The sequence below is a fragment of the Ursus americanus genome, chromosome 9 (assembly GCF_024610735.1).
Source record: "Ursus americanus isolate L20-20 chromosome 9, mUrsAme1.1.p, whole genome shotgun sequence".
Classification (NCBI taxonomy): Eukaryota; Metazoa; Chordata; class Mammalia; order Carnivora; family Ursidae; genus Ursus; species Ursus americanus.
In genome coordinates, this window is record NC_142135.1 from 71,696,365 (window position 1) to 71,717,822 (window position 21,458).

A 21,458-nucleotide genomic window follows, 5' to 3' on the forward strand; every position below is an offset into this window, starting at 1 on the left:
ATGTCAGGAAATGATCTCATAAATTGTGACTGTAAATTGGACAAAGACATTCAAGATCACCAGATTTCAATCAGATACCATTTCAAATATCCATAAGCATTTTATGGTCTTAAGAGTATAGAAAAATTACAAGATACCATTAAACTCAATGATCTTTATTTTTTTTTAAAGATTTTATTTATTTATTTGACAGAGATAGAGACAGCCAGCGAGAGAGGGAACACAAGCAGGGGGAGTGGGAGAGGAAGAAGCAGGCTCATAGCGGAGGAGCCTGATGTGGGGCTCGATCCCAGAACGCCAGGATCACGCCCTGAGCCGAAGGCAGATGCTTAACCGCTGTGCCACCCAGGCGCCCCCTCAATGATCTTTAAAACCAGTTTGAAAGGCACTTGCAAAGGTCTTAAAGTCCTGTTAAGTTAAAAGGTAGAGAAGTTAGAAGTTGAACATTACAGAAGTAAAAACATATTTATGTATCTTAAGAGTCAAAATACCAAGTAATCAATTACCAAGTAATCGACCCAGATAAGAGCCACCAACCTCCGTGAATGGACAGAAGAAGCAGGTGGTGTGTGCAGATTTCCACCCGGGGACATGATCCATGCGATCCACAGCATTACTGTCTGGCAAGCAGGAATCTGTGCATATTTCAGATTTTATATACTTGCAACATAAGAGAATTTGGCCTATTCGAGTGATGGCCTGTATCTCTAATTTAAAATGTATAATTCAATAATTTGTTTAGATTGGGCATTTTAAATTAAGATATGACTATGTACAGTATTCAAACTACTATTTAAAAAAACCTTGAGGGGTGCCTGGGTGACTCTGACGATTAAGCTTAAGTGTCTGGCTTCGGCTCAGGTCATGAACTCAGGGTCCTGGGATTGAGCCCCAAATCAGGCTCCTTGCTCAGCCGGGAGTCTGCTTCTCCCTCTGCCCCTCACCCTGCTCATGCTCTCTGTCAACTAACTTTATTTATTTAAATAAATAAATTTTAAAAAGCAACCTTGAGATTCATCACATTCATTGTTTAATTCACTAAATTTATAAGTATTTAAGGTTTTTGGTTTCTTTTTTTTTTTTTTTTTGGACAGAGAGAGAGAGCACAAGCAGGGGGAGCAACAGAGGCAGAGGGAGAAACAGACTCCCTGCTGAGCAAGGAGGCCAATGCAGGGCTCGATCCCAGGACCCTGGAATCATGACCTGAGCTGAAAGCAGGTGCTTAACCAACTGAGACACCCAGGCACCTCTAAATTTATAAGTATTTAATACTCAGGATAGATTAGGGAGAACGAGATAAAAATACTACTCCTGGCCCAAGTTGTGTATCTGAATGGAAATACACATAAATGTAAAATTAATTCTCTCCACATCTAAGTTTGGCCAAGACAGTATGGTACTAACCAAGCAATGAATGATGCCCAGTGCCAATGAAGATCCTTTAATCTTTGTGTTAACAAAAAGCTAAATCCTAATAGTAAAAATCTGGAGATCACACCAAATTTTCACAGAGAAATGATGTACAGACCGATATATTTCAGCAAAAATAAAATATCCAACCAAATAGTTTAGAGAAGTGGCAGTTTGTTTTGACTTGCCTTCATCACCAGAACGAAATACCTCATCTTATTCCATGGGGTGTGCTGTCTGACTGACATTGAATAGAATTAAATATAAGCAACCTCTCCCAAGTGCTCTACACCCTTACAAATTTTGGATTGATTTGATTTTCCATAAAATAAATCCACAATAGTAAAAAAAAAATGCTTGTGCTGATATTAATTGAAGCTCTACTTTTGACAGATCAAATTTTGACAGAATCCTTGTCATATGAAGAAGTAATAAAAAAAGTATACCCCCCCAAATGCAGGGGAAAGCAATATATAGGTGTGTTGGGTATTATTCATTAATAAAATTAAGTGATTTCTCTGAATTTCGTGATGACTTGTGTTGTTAGCTTTCCAAAATGTGTAATTTGTTGCGATTTCTCATCTAAAAAATAATCACTTCCATATCTAATTATTAAATCTTTTTTTAAAAGGGGTCCCTCTGTTTGTACGCTTTAAGCCCCACAAAACCTGGATCTGCCCCTGACCATATTATTTTAGAAAAACCAAAGTAGTTCTCCATGCTTCTGTACTGACACGGAAACAAATCCATGATATATTACTAAGCATAAAATTAAAACTTCAGAATAATCTCGGTGTAATCCCACTTAGGTTAAAAAAAATTTTTTTTTACAAGTTTGACTCTATATTTTTAGTAAAGCACATATCTTCACTTATTAGTTCTTTAGTTCTAAAAAAAATTAGTTCTTTAGTTCTAAAAAAAAAAAAAGCAAAATTTTCGACCTTAATTCATGCTTGTAAACAGCAATGCAACACTTCAACGACTCCAACACGTCTATTCCTTCACATTTTAACATTCTGAAATTGGGTTGTAACCTGAGATCGCTGGGAAGCCGTGGTCACTGGGCGCGCATGCGCAGAAATGGCCGTGGCCGTTCCGACGTGGTCGTCATCAGTGGGGCTGTGTGCGTTGTCGGTACGACCTTGAGTTTAACGGCCTTTTAAAAATGTCTTCCAGAAGATTACGTGATGATTCTGAATTGAAATGAAAACGAAATTCTGTGTATGCAGAAGGGGAAGGAAACACAGCAGCGGGGCGCACACTTGACCCTGGGCAGCGAGCCGCCTCGGGCGTGACGGCCTCGTCCACGTGCTTCTCGGCACCCCAGGAAGCGCCAAGCCGGGACCGACGCAGCCGCGCTGCGGTGCCTGAGGGGCTGAGCACTGACTTCAGGGCCAGGGAGGCCGTGGGACCGTACGTCGTGCAGGGGAGGTGCTGACGTCGTCGTTCCCGCTGCCTGCACACGAGCCGCGCGGGGAGAGGGCCCTCCCAAGCCCCGGGCCGAGGAAGGGAGGCGGTGCGGGTAGCCGGCGCTGCCTCGGAGCCCGAGGAACCGGCCTGGCCACCGGCGCTGACGCCTTTTAGGAAGGGAAACGTTGCGTGAGCGGCGAGATTCGTAATCGGCGCTCCTCAGTCTCTCCGATTGAAATCGAATTCAGTGTGCTTTTCACTCTGCTGTCCGCCGTCACAGCTTGTGATAAATACGCTGTTGTTTGCCTGATACCCAAGTAGCTCTTAACAGAAATGCTGCCAAGCGGGGCAGAAAATGTAAAGCCTTTACTCTAAGAATCTGAGAGCCTTTTGCTGTCAGTGGTTGCACCCAGTCTCTTTCTCTCCTTTGTTTTATTTGCGCTTCCAGGGTGGATAGATAGGGTAGATAGCCTACCATGTTATCAACAAATGTTATTCTTTGCCTTTATTTGGGATGACAAGATTATTGCATTTGATCAGATTAATGTTAACCCTCTGCATTTTTAGTATATAACAGCAAGGCAATATGCTCTTGTATTTTTAACCTCAAATAAAATTTAAGTAGGAAAAAACAGTCAAACTTTAGATTGGTTTAGTTTATAATTAGTTACTTCAGCCCTGGCAGGGTACATTTTAAACCAATACTAACGAATCTGTTTCTTACTGGAATAAACCCATATACACTTTTTTAAAGGGGTCTCATAAATATAATTAGCAATTAGGTATTATTACTCATCAGGTCCTGATCTAAGTATCTGGAATTCTGTCAATCCTGACAGCAGTCCTGAGGTACACAGATTTTGCAGATCTTGTAGATAAGGAAACTGAGGGACAGTAAGAAACCCAGGCCATCCTGCCCCAGAGGCTGTTTTAAAATGGATATTCAATGAAATACCCTTGAGCAGATTGGAGATGATGAATATAATGAACGTGGAGCTTGTGAATGTAAAGTAGCACATTTTCATTAATAGCTTATACGTTACATAAGGAATAAAATCAACCTTTGGAAAATGAATTGTCTATGCGCTTATCTTAAAAATAAAGATAACAAGTCACATCATTTTGCCAAAAAGGTTATGGCACTCTATTACTCTTATTTGACTAACACTCATTCACAGCATTCCTAATACCATAAAACAGTTTCAGAGACCTAAGTTATAATGTCAACTATGTGAAGACTACTAAATAAATTTTGCAGTATAGACTTACTGTAGAATATAATTTCCTTACTTTCTTATTTTACTGTTCACTGTCATCCTTTTATATATTGATTTGATTCAACTGCCTTTCTATTAAAATATTTTATAGTGTGCATTTTTTAGACTTTTGTTGTTATTAATTAGTACAGGGCTCCTCAACTTTTATTCCAAAATTTAAAAAGCTTAATAGTTACTATCCTAATTTCTTAAGTGAAAAAAACTGAGGCTCAAACAGGTTAAATATTATACACAATATCACATACTAAGGCTGATGGGTAGTATAGACTAGAAATCCTACCCAAGGGCTCAACAGACTTCAAATGGTTTATGTAAATGGCTTGTGTTTATTCACATATCTCCTCAGAACCAATATATTTCAGAAGCATAGACCTATCATCATAAAAATGTGGTTAAACATCACTTATGTGTTCTAAGTACAATTAAGTCAGAAGAGAACTTTACCATTTGATTTTTTTAAAGACGTAGATCCTAACACTTGCCTATGTTTTTTAATCAACAGATTAATATTATTGGTCTTTCCCCCAAAGATATGGAATGAAAATTAGTGGGAGGTGGGGAGTTTGTTGTTATAAAAACCAGAAAGGAAGAACCTATGGCTGGACAGCAAAACCCTGATTTAATTTCAACATCTGGTTTTCCACATTATATATAGGCAGTGGTGATTCTGTGCCATTTTATTCAGATTTTTCCTCTCCTAGGATTCTCTCATCTTTGTTATTATTTGAAACTCTGATCGTAGCTCTGGATCTGAATCTGTTCTTTTTTTCTCCCCAACTCTGTTTCAAAACTTCTGTAATTCATTTGCTGTGAAGTCTAGAATCTCTCTTGTGAGTGAGCTTACTGGGTGGGCCAAACTGCCATGGAACAGGATTGTTAGGAAGTCGATATGTTGCTAAGAAGTCTTGCTAATTTGCTATATAAGCTGAATGGAGTGTCAGAGAATTTTCCTTTCCCCTGATGAACTTAGGAGGTGTACGATTTGACCTGTATCAGTGATTGTATTTGGATCGATTACTTTAAGGTTACAATTTTTTATCCATATATGAATGTTGCACCTAATTATCCCCGTAACCGGTTAAACAAATGTCAGCTGTTCGTATTTCAACTCTTTCTGCCAATAACTGCTGGAAGTGATTTAATGCAGCTGGAGAATAACACTGACAATCATTATAGCCTGCAAAGTGTGAAATAATTTCATTGCACTATTGTGGTCTCTTTAGTCTGAGGACTGATCATGTTCAGTGGATGACACTTGAAGAAAAAAAGTCGGTTTTATTATAATTAAGGAAATAATGGAAAAGGGGGGTGAGTCCATGGGCAGCTCAGTGCTGTTTATCTGGCGAACTCTTCATCGCGGAGAGCTTGCTTTTGTAAGAAGTCACTTTAAGTGTTGAAGGGAAATGTTTTCATCTAAACAGGAGGGTTGTGCTTCATTCAGATCTTTCCCCCATCTGATAAAAACCCTTGCTGAGTAACAGCACAGATGTGGCTCATTTGGGGAAAATGAAGGAAGAGGAGAAAAACGCTGGGTGGAGCAGAGTAGTCAGCGATGCTTCCCTTTTTCGCGGGCCCTTTTTCTTTTCTTTTCACTTACCTGAGCCACTCTGGGGTCCACTTTGAAGGCGCGATGCCCTCGCCTCTTCCCAGGCGCAGTTACCTCCCCAGTGCGTTTTCTCCCTCGGTTGACTCGCGGCCCTGCAGCAGCCCTTCCGAGCTCCCAAGTAAGGCAGGGAAGCTCTTCCTGGGTGGCACTCCCCCCAGGGCCCCACGGCTACCACGCCGGCTGGCCTGGTGCTCCATCGACTGGGAACAGGTGTGCCTCCTACAGAGGCTGGGAGCTGGCGGGTTTGGCTCTGTGTACAAGGCGACTTACCACGGTGTTCCGGTGGCCATAAAGCAAGTGAGCAAGTGCACCAAGAACCGACTGGCATCCCAGCGCAGTTTCTGGGCTGAGCTCAACATCGCAAGACTTCGGCACGATAACATCGTGCGGGTGGTGGCTGCCAGCACACGCACGCCTGCGGGCTTTAACAGCCTAGGCACCATAATCATGGAGTTTGGTGGCAATGTCACGTTACAACAAGCCATATACGGTGCCGCCAGCTGCCCCGAGGAGGAGGGCGTGCAGCCTCACTGTTGTGCCGGAGAGCAACTAAATCTGGAAAAGTGTCTAAAGTATTCCCTAGATATTGTGAATGGCTTGCTTTTCCTTCACTCGCAAAACATCGTACACTTGGACCTGAAGCCGGCTAACATTCTGATCAGTGAGCAGGATGTCTGCAAAATTGGTGACTTTGGTTGCTCCGAGAAGCTGGAAGATCTGCTGTGCTTCCAGACTCCTCCTTACCCCCTCGGGGGCACCTACACCCACCGAGCCCCAGAGCTCCTGAAAGGAGAGACCCTAACGCCCAAAGCTGACATCTATTCCTTTGCCATCACTCTCTGGCAAATGGCTACCAAGGAGGCGCCTTACTCAGGCGAGCGGCAGTACGTGCTCTACGCCGTGGTGGCCTATAATCTCCGTCCGTCTCTGTCAGCAGCTGTCTTCACTGACTCCATCTCTGGGAAAAGACTAGAGAAGATCATCCAATGCTGTTGGAGGGCCTGTGCTTTGCAGCGGCCAAGCGCTGAACTCCTCCTGGTTGACCTTAACTCTTTAAGAGCTGAATTTGACTGACTCTTAACCTGTATCCACATAAGCTTTGTCTTTATTTCTATTCATTTTTAAATTAGTGACCATGGGGGGGGGGGGGCAGGACACATTTGCAGGACGGATTTTCAGAAAATAAAGTTATTTAAAACTCCTTTTGGTCTCCAATGCTTTTTCTAAGACAAATAGCACAAATCTAGTAGTCGGTTTAATATTGTTAGTAACTAAACTTATTCCCTCACAGAGTTGTAGGCTTTGCTTTTGCTGCAAGTGGACTGACTTCAACGGTCTTCTAGTATTGGACTGGTGCCAAGTTGTTATTGATGAAGCCAGCTTGTCCAAAGCAGAACTGAATTATAAAATGCCAAAATGTTCTATAAATTCAAATAATATGCTCCATACCCACCACCCAAATAACAGTTTACTTGCTCCCACACCAAACAAATAAAAACTTTTTTGAAAAATATTTTTTTCCTGCTCCTCTGCTGAAAACCTCATTTGTATTGACCTTCATACGTAAAATTCAGCAACTGAAGTAAATTTATTTTGAAAGGAATAATATCTTAAATGATTTCTTGTGATATTTTGAACCTGCACATGCTATGAATTTGAAAAATTATGCTAATATGCTTCTAAACTGGGTCTCTTTTTCCTATTATTTGGACTCAGAAATAGATGACAAAGCAGACTTATATGAGAAAAAAATAACCCTGAGGAACAGCAAAATTTAACATTTGGATGGAGGAGAGCCAACAAGTAAAACCAGACTGCCCATTCTAGAAATCAAGACAATGGCTGCCAGTACATAAGATTTAAAAGAATGAGGTGACTGAATTTTGTCACTAGGACCACTGTGACTCCCATTTAGTAACAGTAGTTTCTGTGAGTGGTGGAGGGCAAGGCCGTTGCAACAGACCAGACAGTTACAGCAAGGACTTGATGTAGAAGCTGTTCTTGGGCTGTTGAGGAAAAAGTGGGGAGCAGAAACTTTCAAAAGGGATAAGATACACATGCTCTTGGACTTGGGGTTTGGTTTAGTTGTCTTGGGATGAAGGAAGTGAGTTTATTGTGAGTGAAGCAAGAAGAGACAAAGATAACTGACAAAATTTTAAAAGTTATAAAAAAATGAAAAGTACTACCTAGGAAAAAAGCTATAGCTTTGCAGAGAAACAGCATCTCTCCCCAGATGTGAGCAAAGGAAGGTGGGACAACTGCCATGGAAGATAAGTTTTTACGTAAGAAAAAGAGACACTGGGGAGGTTCACATCTGTGGACTTCTATTTTTTCTGTTAAGAGTGATTGAGAGTAGGAGGTCTACAAGGAGATCATGGTTTGGAACTGTTCTTGAGGGAAGCAAAAGGGAGCTGTCCATGACAACATAAAATATTGGTTCGGTGCTGCTAGCTCTGTCCATGTAGCTTAGAGAAAAAACCACCCATATACCAATGACTAATTTCCTCCTCTGTTCATTGTAGGAACAGGAGTTCATGTTGGAAAGTTTAAGATACAATGGCTCACAAGCAAAATTACAACAAATCTGTTTGTTCCACCAAGTGTGCTAAGATGAGATTCTAATTATGCTGAATACCTCATTAACAGACTGTCAGTGAGCTACATGAGGATCCTCTATGAAAAGCATTAAGGTCCAGAATTCACTTCCAGAATGAACATGGCCACAGCTTAGATTCAAATATCTTCCCTTCTCCTGGAAGCCACAGTGGGAGATGCCTTGTAAACTCCATAATCAGTGACACGAGGAGACATAGAAAATGTACAGACTCCAAAATGTATGCAGTGATGCCAGATGATTGGACAAAGACTGTAGGAAAAGAGTGCAGGGAGCAGCAGGGGATAGCTCAGGGGAGGACCTGTCAGTGGCAGATCTCAGAAAGTCTTGGCAAACACAGATGTCCTGATAAACAGATACACACTGAAGTGCAAAAGTTGAGGAGAAAACTCCCGAGGACCAGGCTGAGGTCAAACTGAGTGGAGCTTACAGGAATTGATAGAGAAAGACGGAACAGAGAGCAGTGAGGAGGGTCTAGCCACGGCAGAGCTCAGAAAGTGGAAGCAAAAAGCCCCTTCTGGTGGCGCCTGGGTGGCTCAGTCGGTTAAGCATCTGCCTTCAGCTCAGGTCATGATCCCAGGGTCCTGGGATGGAGCCCAATATTGGGCTCCTGCTTCTCCCTCTCCTCCTTGCTATCTCTGTCACTCTCTCTCAAATAAATAAATAAATAAAATCTTAAAAAAAAAAAAAAGCCCCTTCTGCACATAAGAGGGTCATTCTGGGATTGGGGCCAGGCAATGTAAGACAGGCACAGAAGCCTCCTAAACCTGGTTTGTCTGGAGAGAGAAAAAGGTGTGGTTGCCTGAAAAAACCCACAGAAATGCCGTACTTGAAGGAAACAAATATGGTCTTTGGGGTCACAGAGAAAGGAAGTCTTTGAGCTGTGGGAAGACTTTTCTGACAGGAGGTCGGGTAAGCACATGGCATGTTTCACCTGTAATAGTTTATGGTCAAAGGAAATTATTTAAAGTAGACAAATCAAGTCAGAGGTAAAAGCATATTAAACAGTACAAAGATAAGTATTAAAGATATACTGTTGACTTAAATGGGGGCAGAGGAGGAGAGAAGAAAAGGGACATAAGCTGTCAATATTATTACTGTTCATAGAAGTAAGCTCATAGATATCATCTAGGATTAAAGAAATTATATACAATTAAATAATTGAACAAAAATACCACAAACACCCTTCCTCAAAATCAGAACTACCGAAACAAAACAAGGCAAAAGAACCAAGCACAGAATGCAAGACATCAACATAAACAATAGAAACAATAACATAAAATGTGATTAAGATCAAACTCATCTGTCATTATTAATAAATGTAAGTGGCTTAATTCACCTATTAAAGAAAATCTTTGGGGCGCCTGGGTGGCACAGCGGTTAAGCGTCTGACTTCGGCTCAGGGCGTGATTCCGGCGTTATGGGATCGAGCCCCACATCAGGCTCTTTGGCTATGAGCCTGCTTCTTCCTCTCCCACTCCCCCTGCTTGTGTTCCCTCTCTCGCTGGCTGTCTCTCTCTCTGTCAACTAAATAAATAAAATCTTTAAAAAAAAAAAAAAGAAAAATCTTTGTGCTGTAAGATATAGTTCTTTTTAAAAAGCATGGACAAAAATACACAAACTAAATGCAAGGCAAAAATAGGAGCCACAATTTTATAAGAGAAGATAGAATAGAAGCCAAAGGATATTGAACAATGTCAAAGAATACAATTCACCAAAGAAACAAAAGTTAGAAATAACTGTGAACTAAATATTATAGTAATATTTACTATAAAATTCAGTTTTCACAGACCAGAAATAACAAGCAGTAAAAGAACAAATTGAAGCACTATCCACAGGAGACTAACAGATTAGATGGGCACAAAATAAGGTATGATGTAGAAGACACTGAAAATTAATAGAATACATTTGCTTGTAACACAGACATTCAAGATCATAAAAAATAAATATAGCTTCTTTTCAAGTACCTGTGGAAAATTGATCTATATCATGAAAAAACCTTAAATTCCAAAACCTAAAAATAGTAAAGACAAATACAATTGAAATTTTAACAAATTTAGAAAGCTCCTTATTCTAGAAATTTTAATACTCTTAAGTAACTGTGTATCTAAAAGAAAGCTAGTCAAAATTGCAGGAACTCCAGAAAGCAACAATAATGAAAACACATATATTAGAACCAAAGGAAAACAATAAAGTCAAAGAAAATTTGTAGTCTCAAGTGGTTATAACACCTAGAAGAATATATAATATTTTAGAAAACTATAATTTACCAAATCTGGCACCAGTGAAGATAAAAAATCTAAACAGGCCAATTTCTACAGAATAGAGAAGTTTGACCAGTCCTTCCCCTCCCCATACCATAAGGCATAAGACCCAAAGTCCAGTGACTTCTAGCAAACCTTAAGGACCGCAGGTAATCTTGGTGCGACTTAAATTAGAAGAAAAACTTCCAATTCTTTTTGAGAATAACACACTGAAACTTGATAAAGATTGCTTTAAAAAGAAACTACAGACCAACCTCATTTATAACTATCAGTGTGAAAGTTCTAAATAAAACATTAGCAAACAGAATCCAATCCTTAATATTTATTTATTTATTTATTTATTTATTTATTTATTTGGGGGGAGGGGGCAGAGGGAAAAGGAGAGCCTGATGCCGGGCTCAATCTCACAACCCTGAGGTCATGACCTGAATTGAAGTCAAGAGGCAGATGCTTAACCTACTGAGCCACCCAGGCAACCAATCAATAGTTAGTTTTAAAAATCATGCACATATACATGATTAACAAACATGCATGATAAATAAACATAGATTTATTCCAAGATGCAAGGATAGTTCAATATTTAAAATGCTATTAATTCATTATATTAATTGGTCAAAAGAAAAAAATAATATACACTGAGAAGACATTTGACAAAATTAGACATTCATTCCCAATTTTTAAAAAGAGACTAAAAAAAGAGGACTCCTTAATATTTTTAAAAATGCTCTACACACCAATGTTAATTTCTTAGCTTTTATAAATGTATCATGGTTATATAACTTGTTAACATTAAGGGAAGCTGGGTGAAAGGTATACAAGAATTGTCTGTACTATCTTTGAAACTTTTCTATATTTCTGAAATTATTTCAAAATAAAAAGTTAAAAATCGTAAAACACACACACTTATTGCAGCCCAATAGCCATCGTCTTAATGGGTAGTCACTAGAGGCATTCCCACTAAAGTAAAGAATAACATAAGTATGTACACTACTACCCTACTATTTAACACTCTATTTGTCAATGAAATTAGAAAAAAGCAGGAAAATTAGGGTCTAATAATTGTAAAAACAGAGGGAAAAGTAACTCTATTTACAGATTCTATTTTCAGGATGTATAACAGAGAATAAAAAGAATTAAAACAAAAACTAATGAGCAATGAAAAGATTGTGTAAGGTAGCACTACATAAAATTAACATGAAGTATGTCAACTATATTTCAATAATAAAATAATTAATATGAGTCAATAGACTTCAAATAAACAATTTTTAAAAACCCAGAATTTATAGATGATTCCTTTTACAATAGCAATGAAAAAGAGAAAATATCCTTCCTGACACATCTATGGCCTGCTTGGTTGGCGATACTAGAGCCAGAAGATGGGCTATTTGGCCAGTGTGGAAGGGATATTAGTTGTATACTGTGGGCTGAAGAAGTAAACATATTGAAGATAATGGGAACCATATTTTGTAACTGTTGGGCTATAAATACAGAAAGGAGGAAGTCTATAACAAATTGTATTCTGTTAGATTGAAATAGGAGGTATCAGGGTATCAGTATGAACTCACAGTTTTTAATAGAGATAGATGGCTAGAGAGATACAGATAGATACAAAAACAGACATAAATGTGTGTGTGTGTATGTGTATATGCACGTACATGTATTTCCTAGCTCTGTCCTTTGAAAGGGTCTAAAATAACGATGTTTTGTGAAACAGACATTAGCATCAGATCTTATTTTGTGAATTTTAAGTTTTTAGTTTCTAAATTCTTGATTATTCACAATAGAAGGGAGCCAGGGCTTCTTAGAAAAAAATGACTGGGGCGCCTGGGTGGCACAGCGGTTGGGCGTCTGCCTTCGGCTCAGGGCGTGATCCCGGCGTTATGGGATCGAGCCCCACATCAGGCTCCTCTGCTATGAGCCTGCTTCCTCCTCTCCCACTCCCCCTGCTTGTGTTCCCTCTCTCGCTGGCTGTCTCTATCTCTGTCGAATAAATAAATAAAAAATCTTTAAAAAAAAAAAAAGAAAAGAAAAAGAAAAAAATGACTGATTCCAGAGCAGGAAAACACAAAATGGACCTAGAACATCTTATGACCCAAATAAGAAAGTGCTCCAGGAATAAGAAGGACATGTCAAAAGGACACAGGTCAGGTCTCCATTGGCCAAACCTAAGACTCTTTGAACATTAAAATAATAATAGCAAGTAAAGTAGGAACAAATAATCATAGTAAATGAAATAGGATTCATACTAACATGAATAATTAACCAAATAAGAGAGAAGTAAAGTGCTACCTTACAACAAAATTGCTAATAAGTATAAAATACTTATTATTATCCTTACAGTGGAGGAGAACTGCTGACATTATTTTGCAAGTGATGTAGATAGATATAAGCTATTTTATTCAAGTCAATATCACCAGCAATGGGATAAATTGACATCATGTGCCTCCTGATATGGTGCACTGAAAAAAACATTGCACCATTTCTGTGATATTCCTGAGAAAGATATAGAACCTGATTCAAATCGAGGGAACAACATACAAACCCAATCTGGCCGGTGTAGTTCAAAACTATCAAGGAAAGACTGAAAAGGACATGACAATCCTATATAACACATAATCTTGAATTGGATCATGGTCCCATAAAGGACATTATTAGGACAACTGGCAAAATTTGAATGGAGTCTCTAGATTATATCAATTTCTTGATTTCCATAGTTACACTGCAGTTATGTTGGAGTGTGTTCTTGTTTTTAAGAAACACTCACTGAAATATCAAAAGGGTAATGAGGTGTCCATATCTGTAACTTACTCTCAATTGGTTAACTGGTTCAGGATAAAGAGAATGATAAGGTAAATGCGGTCAAATTTAACAATTGGGGGAATCTTGGTTGAAGAGAATTTGGGAGACTTTTGTGTCATTCTTGCAACTTTTCTATAAGTTTAGAATTCTTTCAAAATAAAACAATTAAAGAGAAAAAATGTAGGTATAAGTTTAATAAAAATGTGCAAAATCTTTATGGGGAAGACTTTAAAACACTTAACATAAGAGGCATCCAACAAAATGAAGACTTACTACGAAGGTGGTTATTCTTCCTAAATTAACTTATAATTTCAAAATGATTCCAATTTTTAATATATGTGTGTGTGTATCTCCAACTGGAAATCAGTCAAGCTGACTCTAAAATTCATATGAAAAATAAAAAAACAAAAAGAGCCAGAAAAATCCAGAAAGAGATAAGCAACAAGGAAGCACTAACCCCATCAAACATTAATATGTAGTATAAAATCTAAGTAATAAAAATATTGTGGTATGACATATGAACACACAGACCATTCAAAGAGAAAGAATGTCCAGAAAAAGACAAATGCATATGGGAATTTGGTATACAATAAAGATGGTTTCTTAAATCTGTGGAGAAAAGATGGACTTTTCAATGAAATTATGTTGGGACACCTATGTGGCCAACTGGAACTAAAATTAGGTCTAAATCTCACAACATATGGATATATTCTCAATGAGTCAAAGATTTAAGAATAAAAAATGAACTAATGAGAACTACCGGGGGTGGGGGGGTGGAGAATAAACTCCTTTATAACATTAGAATGGGAAAGTCTTTCCAAAGCCATGAAAGGAATAATTGGTATTCTCAACTACAAAAAGAAGGAACATATCTACATGGGAAAAAATTAACAATATAGATAAGGTCAAAAGAGAAATAACAAGCTGGGGGGAAAGTATTTGTACTTCAAATCACAGCAAAGAGCTAATCTCCTTAACATAAAAAAAGCTCTTAGAATTTGATAAGAAAAAAAAATAAAGGATGAACAATGAGTTCACAGAAATAGAAACATGAATAGTCCTTAAATATATGAGAATTCCTAATTAAAGCTACTCTGAGATACCATTTTCCATCATAGAAATTGAAAATAGATCACCAAAACGTAAAAAATTGGCAAATATCGTTGGTGAGGCATGGGGAACCAGGTCCTCTTAGATAATGCTAGTGGAAGTACAATTGTAATAAACTTTATGGAATGTAATTTGGTTACATCTATTAAGATTACAAAATCAGGGGCGCCTGGGTGGCACAGTGGTTAAGCGTCTGCCTTCAGCTCAGGGCGTGATCCCGGCGTTATGAGATTGAGCCCCACATCAGGCTCCTCCACTGTGAGCCTGCTTCTTCCTCTCCCACTCCCCCTGCTTGTGTTCCCTCTCTCGCTGGCTGTCTCTATCTCTGTCAAATAAATAAATAAAACCTTTAAAAAAAAAGATTACAAAATCATTTCCTCTGTGATTCAGTAATCCTACTTCTGGAAATGTATTCTGTTGATATACCCACAGATATATGAACAAGCTTATTCATTGCAGCATTTTTGTAATAGCAAAAGATTAGAAGCAAGTCCAGTACCTTTCAATAAGAACTGGTTAGATTATGATACAACCATATACTAAAACACTCTGCATGTGAACAAAAAGAATAAATGTTTTACTGTTACTGAGAAATCTGCATAGTGTATTTTTAAATTCAAAGCAAGGTGTAAGACAATAACAAAAGCAGTATGCCACGCTATACTTCCTTTTGTGAAAGAAAGAAGGAAAATAAGAATATATATTCATGTTTCTTTGTATTTGTAGAAGAACTCTAGAAGGAAAAACAAAATAAAAATTATTACCTGTGGTAGGAAAAGAGATGGATGGAGCAGGAATGGTAATGAGAGTTTTTGCTGCATATCCCTTCTATTAATTTATATTTGAACCATATGAATGCATTGTCTATTTTAAAAAGGTACCATTTAGTAACAATAGTAACAATATTTAAAAATAAAGTCAAACCTCAATCTGTACAAGTTTGCCTTAGACCACCTTGAATCCTCTCACCTAAATGCTCTCTTCATCCAGCTTCCCTTGAGCCAATAAAATTATGGTAAACTTGCTTTTAAGTTTGCCAGGAAATTCACTTCTTTCTGACCTTTCTCAGATTCAAAGCAGAGAGGAGCTGCGAGGGCCATGGCCTCTGAAGGAAAAGGACTAAATAAAGCTCACCCAGGTTAAGTTACATCCTCTGATAAACATTCCCGTCACACTCTGCATCTCCACAGCACCCATCACTCCTGTAATTACTATCTTTATTGCTTAGAGAAATCATCAACATCAGAGCTAAAGTCTATTGAGAGCATTACGTACCAGGAACTGTACAGTGTCTTACATAGATATCAAATTAAATCCTCACAACTACTCTTTAACATATTTACAATTATTATTTCCTATATTTACTGCTATTTCTTTGTTAAATATTGAGGAGACAGACACAGAGAGATTAAGAACTTACCTAGGGTCATACTGCTGAAGGAAGGGTCAGAACCCATGTCCTCTACCATTTCACTCCAGCACCTAGGATGGTGGTAAGCGCAGGGAATACCCTACTCTAGCTTCATTATTTCAAATGTTTAAACAATTTGTTTTACCTAATTCATAAAAATCAACCAAGAAAATTACTATTTAAGGCATTACTTTGTACAAATAGTAGAATAGTGCAGTTGAGGATGATTTTTAAAAGGAAAAGAAAAGATATCTGAGAAGTATATGGTGCCCAGGGCTGAAAAAAAGAAAATGGTTATAGTCTACACTTATTCCTTTCCTACACACAAATCTGATCATAAAAATCATTCTTATCCATGTATTCACATATTCAGCAAGGCTATATTTCATCATCCAATATATCCTCAGCACCATGGCAGGCACAGCATGAGAAAGCCCAGGCACAAACACAGACCCAGGATTTGATATTACATTCTAGTTGAAGAGGTCATGCAATACTACATTTAATTTAAGATTTTGTGGGTATAGATTTCATTATTGGTATATTAAATACATTTCTAAAATTTAAAATTACCTGACCATCCTGAAAATTTTGGAACTTCCAATGAATGATAAAAGGCAAAACATACTCATTTATCTCTCTCTTCTCCTTCCAAGAGCTCCATATTGACAGTTGATGAATTTTTGAAAGCATTAATTCATAAGGGCAAAGAGAATGAGAGAGCAAATTATAGAAACAAAATCTTGGAAACTGGCAAGTTCAGAATGCTCCAGAAAGCTTAATCCTGAGCCAGCAGTAGAGGAAACGGAGATACAACTTGAGTGGTAGCATAGAATGCCCAAAGGTCTTAGCATCAGTTGTTTAAGTTCACAGAATCTGGCAACTGAGCTAATACTCTATAGGCAAAAAAATGTGAATAGTCCAAGAAATACAAATAATCCAACAGTGGAGAATATCCTACAGTGAGGCTTTCATTCTTAATGGTCCATCCACATGTACAGAGTTACCAGTGAGCTCTTTGGTGCCTATTATTAAATAGGAGCAGATAGTTCAGCTTACTTTTTTTTTTTTTGAAGCTTAGCTTATTTTTAAAGAAAGTCTTGAATATGAAAGAGTAAGATCAATAAAACCTTAACTATCCTCAAAGACATATATATATATATAAGGAGCTATTAGCAACATGAAAAAAATAGGTGTTTTTTTTTTTTTTAAACCCTGGAAAATAGTAAAGAGCTCTTGGAAGTCAAAGCTATGTTAACATAAATGTAAAATTCATTAGAAAAATGGATACATAAAGATAAGTAAATCTTTCAGAAAATAGAGAAAAACAGATTAAAAATAGAAAGACAAGACAATGGAGGGTTAGTCTGGAAAGTCTAATATCCAAATAATAGACATTGCAAGAAAAGAAAATATGGAAAACAGGAGAAGATTATCGACAGACAATTTAGGAAACAAAAGTTTCCAGACTGAAAAGATGCAGGATTGATTGCCCAGACAACAAATGAAAACAAAGTACACACAGGCATATTACCATAAAATTTTAGAACAGTAGGGACAATGAGAAAGTCCTAAAACCTTCCCCCCAAAAAATCACATACAAAAGACAAGGATCCTAAAAGACAATAGAGGCTGCCAACTCCAAACTTCTGAGGGAAAACCATTTCCAACTTGGAATTCTATGCCCAGCCAAACTATTGAGTGAATGTGCATCTGACTGAAATATTTTCCAGGCATGCAAGATCTCAAAAATTTACTCCTGTGTACTCTTTCTTGGGATAACTACTTGAGGAGGTATTCCACTAAAGTATAAACCAAAAAAGAAGAAAATACGGGATCCAAGAAATAGTTACAATCTCCAAAGATGGTGGTGACTGAAGATCACAAGCTGTCAATCATGCAGTGACACAGATTAGAGCAGACTGAAGACTCAAGAAGATGAAACTAATGAAAATCTGTGTTTAAGTACATTGCAAGAACATTTCCACAATTTGAGGAGAGTTTGGGGTTAACTGATGAGGACAGAGCAAACAAAGCAAATGAAACAAAAAAAATTATTAACTTCAGGGGACACAAATATTTGGGCAATACAAGAAAAGCAAATATGGAATATAAATGGTTCAGTTCAAAATAGCCTTATGTAGCTCTAATAATGCAACATTGTATGTTGACCTAATCAAAGTCATAACAATGAAGGAAGGACCAGTGGAGAGGTATTTTGACTATAGGTACTGGAGATAGGAGTGGGGAAAAAAACTAAATCCTAATCTTCTGAAGACAGAAGTCAATATGTAATTCCTAAAACTAAGGGGAAAAAAATCAAGAAATGTCCGCATAAGTACACTACTTCCAGGCACAGACACAGATACTAAAACCAATAGCAAAAGGGAGTTGAAAATGGTTGCAAGAAAAAGCATTTGACGAAATACAGCATCCTTTCCTGATTAAAACCCTTCAGAGTGTAGGGATAGAGGGTACATTCCTCAATTTCATAAAAACCATCTATGAAAAGCCTACAGAGAATATCATTCTCAATGGGGAAAAGCTGAGAGCCTTTCCCTTAAGATCAGGAACACGACAAGGATGCCCACTCTCTCCATTATTATTCAACATAGTACTAGAAGTCCTTGCAACAGCAATCAGACAACAAAAAGGGATAAAAGGTATCCAAATCGGCAAAGAAGAAGTCAAACTGTTTCTCTTTGTAGATGACATGATACTCTATACGGAAAACCTAAAAGACTCCACCCCCAAATTACTAAAACTTATAGAGCAATTCGGTAATGTGGCAGGATACAAAATCAATGCTCAGAAATCAGTTGCATTTCTATACACGGAAAATGAGACTGAAGAAAGAACTTTGGGAATCGATTCCATTTACAATAGCACCAAAAATCATACGATATCTTGGAATTAACTTAACCAGAGAGGTAAAGGATCTATATTCTAGAAACTACAGATCACTCTTGAAAGACATTGAAGAAGACATAAAAAGATGGAAAAACATTCCATGCTCATGGATCGGAAGAATAAACATAGTTAAAATGTCTATGCTACCCAGAGCAATCTACACTTTCAACGCTATCCCGATCAAAATACCAATGACATTTTTCAAAGAGCTGGAACAAACAGCCCTTAAATTTGTGTGGAACTAGAAAAGGCCCCGAATCGCCAAGGAATTGTTGAAAAGGAAAAACAAAGCTGGGGGCATCACGTTGCCAGATTTCAAGCTATACTACAAAGCTGTGATCACCAAGACAGCATGGTACTGGCACAAAAACAGACACATAGACCAATGGAACAGAATAGAGATCCCAGAAATGGACCCTCGGCTCTATGGGCAACTAATCTTTGACAAAGCAGGAAAAAATATCCAGTGGAAAAAAGTCTCTTCAATAAGTGGTGCTGGGATAATTGGATAGCTACATGCAAAAGAATGAAACTTGACCACTCTCTCACACCATACACAAAGATAAACTCCAAATGGATGAATGACCTCAATGTGAGACAGCAATCCATCAAAATCCTAGAGGAGAACATAGGCTGTAACCTCTTTGACATCGGCCACAGCAACTTTTTTCACGACACATCTCCAAAGGCAAGAGAAACAAAAGAAAAAATGAACTTGTGGGACTTCATCAAGATAAAAAGCATCTGCACAGCCAAGGAAACAGTCAAAAAAACCTAAGAGGCAGCCCACGGAATGGGAGAAGATATTTGCAAATGACACTACAGATAAAAGACTGGTATCCAAGATCACAAAGAACTTCTCAAACTCAATACACAAGAAACAAATAAATCAAAAAATGGGCAGAAGATATGAACAGATACTTTTCCGATGAAGACATACAAATGGCTAATAGACATGAAAAAATGTTCAAAATCATTAGCCATCAGGGAAATTCAAATCAAAACCACATTGAGATACCACCTTACACTGGTTAGAATGGCAAAAATTGACAAGACAAAGAACAACAAATGTTGGAGAGGATGTGGAGAAAGGGGATCCCTCTTACATTGTTGGTGGGAATGCAAACTGGTACAGCGACTTTGGAAAACAGTGTGGAGGTCGCTTAAAAAGTTAAAAATAGAGCTACTCTATGATCCAGCAATTGCACTCTTCGGTATTTACCCCAAAGATACAGATGTAGTGAAGAGGAGGGCCATATGCACCCCAATGTTCATAGCAGCATTGTCCACAACAGCTAAATCATGGAAGGAGCCGAGATGCCCTTCAACAGATGACTGGATTAAGAAGATGTGGTCCATATATACAATGGAATATTACTCAGCCATCAGAAACAACGATTACCCAACATGTGCAGCAACATGGATGGGACTGGAGGAGATTATGCTAAGTGAAATAAGTCAAGCAGAGAAAGACAATTATCATATGGTTTCACTCATTTATGGAACATAAGAAGTAGGAAGAATGGTAGGAGAAGAAAGGGAAGAAGAAGGGGGGGGTAAACACCAAAGATACAGACGTAGTGAAGAGAAGGGCCATATGCACCCCAATGTTCATAGCAGCAATGTCCACAATAGCTAAATCGTGGAAGGAGCCGAGATGCCCTGCAACAGATGACTGGATTAAGAAGTTGTGGTCCAACTGGAGTTAAGATGGCGGAGCAGTAGGAGACACCGTTTTCAGCCGGTCCTCCGAGTCGAGCTGGATAGGTACCAGACCAGCCTAAACAACCACGGAACCAGCCTGAGACGCAGGAAGACGCATCTGGATCTCTACAAATGAACATCTCCAGCGCTGAGTATTGAGGTACGAAGCTGGGAGCCATGAAACTGTGCACAGATATCGGAAGATAAACGGAAGGGGGAGGGAGCCGCCGCGTTCGGGCGCCGGGAAGCGGTAGCCACCTGCACGGGGGAGCGGGCGGACTCGCGGACAGCACCCGCAGAACAGCAGACTGAGACCGTGAGCCGGGTGCGCGCGCCACCAGGCATCTCGCGGGACACCGGAATCCCGGTGCGCTCACTGGATCCAGACTGAGACCGGGAGATCCGGGAGCGCGCGCGGGGCGGCTGGCGGCGTTAGAAACACAAAGGACAGAGACGCGCCGGCCCTGGAAGTGAGGGCTGGGACGCCGGGTGTGGGGCGCACATCCCGGGACGCTGCAGGGTTGAGCAGCACCAACAGTAACAGAGTTAAAGTGGCCAGAACATTAGTAGAGAATGGGCCGCAATCCCTCTGTTCCGTGACAGAGGCTGAAATTTGGCTGCTGCTGCTCTGACTCTCAGAAGAGGCACAGCAAACCGCCAGGGAAAGCCGCCAGAGAACAAAAGCCTGGAAATACCGGCTCAGGGAGTGCCCATCCCCATCCCCCCTCGCAGGGGACGCGGAGACTCTACCCAAACAGGGCTGCCTGAGTATCGGCGCGGCAGGCCCCTCCCCCAGAACACAGAAGGCAGGCTGAGAAATCAAGAAGCCCACAACCCGGGCGCCTGGGTGGCGCAGTCATTGAGCGCCTGCCTTCGGCTTAGGGCGTGATCCCGGCGTTCCGGAAAGGAGTCCCTCATCGGGCTCCTCCGCTGGGAGCCTGCT

General features: G+C 39.2%; 1 protein-coding gene and 1 long non-coding RNA gene across 2 annotated transcripts; one reads left to right on the forward strand and one right to left on the reverse strand.

The window, feature by feature from the left end:
• Positions 1-229: 229 nt before the first annotated feature.
• On the reverse strand, positions 230-2,664 carry LOC123786803 (uncharacterized). The gene is made up of 3 exons (XR_006778055.2): positions 2,445-2,664; positions 538-635; positions 230-408 (listed from the first exon to the last, which is right to left on the reverse strand). It is a non-coding gene; the product is annotated as an uncharacterized LOC123786803 (long non-coding RNA).
• Positions 2,665-5,613: 2,949 nt separating this feature from the next.
• On the forward strand, positions 5,614-6,825 carry MOS (MOS proto-oncogene, serine/threonine kinase). Its single transcript, XM_045789129.2, has one exon. It carries the CDS (start codon positions 5,650-5,652, stop codon positions 6,775-6,777), a length of 1,128 nt encoding a protein of 375 aa, XP_045645085.2. The 5' UTR covers positions 5,614-5,649; the 3' UTR covers positions 6,778-6,825.
• The last annotated feature ends 14,633 nt before the right edge of the window (positions 6,826-21,458 follow it).

Bases quoted from the DNA above. Each gene is read 5' to 3' on its own strand.
- MOS (XM_045789129.2), top strand. From the start codon at position 5,650: ATGCTTCCCTTTTTCGCGGGCCCTTTTTCTTTTCTTTTCACTTACCTG.